The sequence below is a fragment of the Orycteropus afer genome, unplaced genomic scaffold (genome assembly GCF_000298275.1).
Source record: "Orycteropus afer afer isolate SDZICR_OR568_19922 unplaced genomic scaffold, OryAfe1.0 scaffold00083, whole genome shotgun sequence".
NCBI classification, from domain to species: Eukaryota; Metazoa; Chordata; class Mammalia; order Tubulidentata; family Orycteropodidae; genus Orycteropus; species Orycteropus afer.
In genome coordinates this window covers 6748219-6751730 of record NW_006921670.1, presented here as the reverse complement: position 1 = coordinate 6751730, position 3512 = coordinate 6748219, and the positions used below count along the sequence as shown (strand labels likewise).

The window sequence follows — 3512 nt, the reverse complement described above, 5'->3', positions numbered from 1 at the left end:
TCCACTCCCTGGAGGATATCATGCTGGGTACAGTGGAGGGTCAGTGAAGAAGGAGAAGGCCCCCAACAAGATGGATTGACACAGTGGCTGCAATGATGGGCTCAGGTAGAGCAAGGACGGTGGGGCTGGGACAGGACTGGGCAGTGTTTTGTTCTGTTGGACAAAGAGTCTCTATGAGTAGGAGCTGACTCTTTGGCACCTAACAACAACATGCACCTGTTCCTACTGACCTACAAATTCTTAAAGACAGAGTCAGGAACAAGCTTATCATAATTCAGGGACTGACTGTAGGTCACCAGGTCTTTCTCCCAAGGCACCTCTGGGTAGACTCCAACATTTCCAGTGAGTGCATTAACCGTTTGCACTACCAAGGGGTTTCCTTTAGCCTCTCACTGGTCACACGGTGTTACTGCAACCTATCCACATGCTGCATCCTCTACTAGGCCATGACCTCCTAGAGACAGCACCTGGCCTACGCCCTTAGCACCTTCACAGGCCCTGACGTGGCACTGAGGCTCAGGGCACAGTGGCTGGAGAACAGCAATCGCCAAGATTCCTCCAAGCTATAAACACAAACCCTCTGGGGTGACAGCTATCGCTTTTGCTTGTCTGGCACCCATTCCTCCTCTTCCTTTGAGGAATCATCCCTCTCTTACTCTCAGTCCATGTGGGTTGTGGAGGGCTGACCACAAGCTCCAGGCCTGGCCAATTGGAACATCCCAAGTCAAGCTACTGCTCCAATTCTGGGGACCCCTGGGAAAGAGAAATTTTCTTTCTGCTGGAAGGATATAAGCAGGTGGCCGCTGTTGGTCACTTCACTGCCCCATGGGAAGACCCTGCCTGAGTAGAAGGTCAACAGAGGGGAAAGCAGAACCAATGGTGATGGGGTTCTGTGACATTAAGCCTCAGAGACCCATCTGTGCCCAAAGCCAGTAGTGACCCCTGCCCTTTGCAGTTCTGGGCCATCTGACGTATTTCCATCACTAGAACTCACAAGGTACCAAGCGACCTGCCTTCCAGGCCCTGTGGGAACACAGGTTCTTACAGGGGTGTAACCCCTTCCTGCTGTTGTCTCAGAGACGCAGCCCCACTGCCAGGGCTCTGCTCCTTCAGGGCCTTACCTGCACCAGGAGGTTCTGCAGCCCAATGACCAGGGACAGCACTTGTGATGTTTCCAGTGGAGCCAGCACCTTGTCCTCGGGAGCTGGCAGTGGCTGGGCTGCTGAGGGCACCAGGGTCACGAGCGCAGAGGAGAAGCCTTGTTGCAGGGCTGTCCGCAGGAAGTGTACAATGGCAGCTGAAAGCAAAAGGCTCACTACACCCACCGTCTGCCTCCTTCCCCACCTGCCACCCAGCTCTGCCACAGGAGGAGGCCTATGAGGATCATTATGGGGTGACCAGAGGCTGGTCTGGGTGGGGTGGTACCCCCTCAGAATCTAGGGGAAAAGCTTTCCTCCTGCTGCAGACAGCCCCTGGGCCCTCACCTGAGAGCAGTCCAGCCCGTTTCCTGGGGAAGCTGAGGATATTCAATATGCGGTCCAGTTCCACGGACAGTGTCTGGTGAACCTGGCAGGGCAGGAGGTAAATGCTGAAAACAGCTCGCTTCACTCCTGTACTCCCCCCACCCCCACACATACACACTGCGCCCAGGGGGAACAAGGAGGTCACACAGTCATTAAAATCCCTCGACCTGACTTCAGGAGTGGGAGGAGGGGAATCTAGTCTGTACTTGAGGAACTCTCCTTTTCCCAAATCTCCCACTTCCCAAGGGCCTCCTCCACCATGGAGCCTTCCCTGCCTCATCTGTGATCAGACCACCATCCACCTGACCCAGAAGATCTGGAGTCAGGCTGGACTCATAATCCTGATTCTGCCACTTGCCAGCTGTGGGATTTGGGCAACTCACTGCATGTCACTCAGCCCATCTCATTTTCTTCTTCTACAGAATGGGGACAATGCCACCTGCTTCTACTCTCTTGGCAGCTGAGGGCCAGCACCAGTGAACGTGCTCCCTGGTGTCAGAGTGGTGCCCAGGCATAGCAGTCAGCAGTGGCAGACCCTGAGTGTACTCCTCCACCAGGACACAAGTTGTCTGAGGGCGGGGACAGCATCACCCTGCTTGGAACGCCCCACGGGTTCTGGCACAAAGCAGTTCTTTAGAACTCCTGGTTGTCTGGTAAAAGTGGTAGGTTCTAGACAGAAGAACCAACTTGTAAAAAGGTTTGGAGATAAGAAAGAGCACAGCTGACTGGAGAAGAGCAAATACTTGGCCAGAGGACAAGGCAGGAGGGTGGGACTGGCAGGAAGGCAGGCTGCAGAGAAGCCAAGCCATCAGGGCATCTGCTGCCAGGTGGAGGGCCAAGACCAGGCAGAGAAGTGTGGATAGAGCACAGCTGCAGCAAAGGGAAAGGCAGAGGCTGAAGCCAGGGGACCTGTGAGCAGGCCACACTGGTGGTGAGAATAAGTGATGAGATCTGTGCTAGGGCAGAGACAAGGACCTGGGGTCCAGGGAGTTAGGAACAAGTAACCAGGTAGTGTGAGCAGAGGGCCAGGGCAGAGCAAGGATGAGGTCCAGGTGTCCACCCTGGCAGGTGACTGCAGAGGTGCCAGTAGGTGCAACATCCTCGTGCAGAAGAGCAGCAAAGTCCTGGCTCAGATCAGCCCCATGGGCAACAGCCTGTGAGGCCCACCACCACTGTCCACCTGCAGCAGCAGACCTCCACAGCTCACTGCCCCCTCAAGGCCAAAATTGAGATATGACTTCACTTCTAAACACAAGACTGGCACAGCGCTGGGCACAGGGTGGGACGCTGTGGAAGGATGGGAGACAGCTCTGTCCTAAGCAGCTACCAGCCTTAAGGAAGGAGACATTAGGAATGTGAAGCTGCCCCCAGAGGGACAAGTGCAGGGCATCTGATGATACTGCATCACGCTGCTTGGACCCCCCATGGGCTCCGGCACAAAGCAGTTCCTTAGAACTTCTGGATGACAGGCAAAAGTGGTAGGTTCTAGACAGAAGGAGTTAATGGAGTCTCTAGGAGTTAATGGCCTGGTAGCAGATGCAGCACGTAGATAGGATGAGGTAACATAGTGTGACCTGTGCTAAGCAGGGACGGGGCTGACAGGAAATGGAGCTGCTCTGTGCCCCCTGCTGTGCTGCAGCATCTTCTCAAGCATAACCAAGACTTCTTCAGTGGGTCATTACCCAGCTCTTCAAGATCCCCTGTCCAGTCTGACCTATCCCCTCCACTGTCTACAGCCCAGCTTCACAGAGTGGCCTACCCTCAAGCATGTGCACCACTCCCTCTGCTGACATTGCTCTAGCTGGGATGCCTCCTCACCATCTGTGCCTGGCACAGTTATACTTACCTCCCAAGGCTTTGTTTAAACACTACAGCCTCCCTACGGGCTCCACATGCTGGTTCATTTTGATCCCTCTGTGCCTAGAGAAGAGCCTGTCATATAGCAGGTGATCCATGTGTGTGGGGATGAGACAAATGAGCGAACAGTGG

General features: G+C 54.7%; 1 protein-coding gene across 1 annotated transcript in view; it reads right to left on the bottom strand.

Moving 5' to 3' along the window:
- MEI1 (meiotic double-stranded break formation protein 1) overlaps positions 1-3512 on the bottom strand; it is a 153700-nt gene that overhangs the window by 20567 nt on the left and 129621 nt on the right. Inside the window, exons 29-30 of the mRNA XM_042781067.1 lie at positions 1485-1566; positions 1122-1297 (exon numbers count right to left, since the gene is read on the bottom strand). Coding sequence (XP_042637001.1) covers positions 1122-1297; positions 1485-1566 — 258 coding nt within the window. The remainder of the gene's footprint in view (positions 1-1121; positions 1298-1484; positions 1567-3512) is intronic.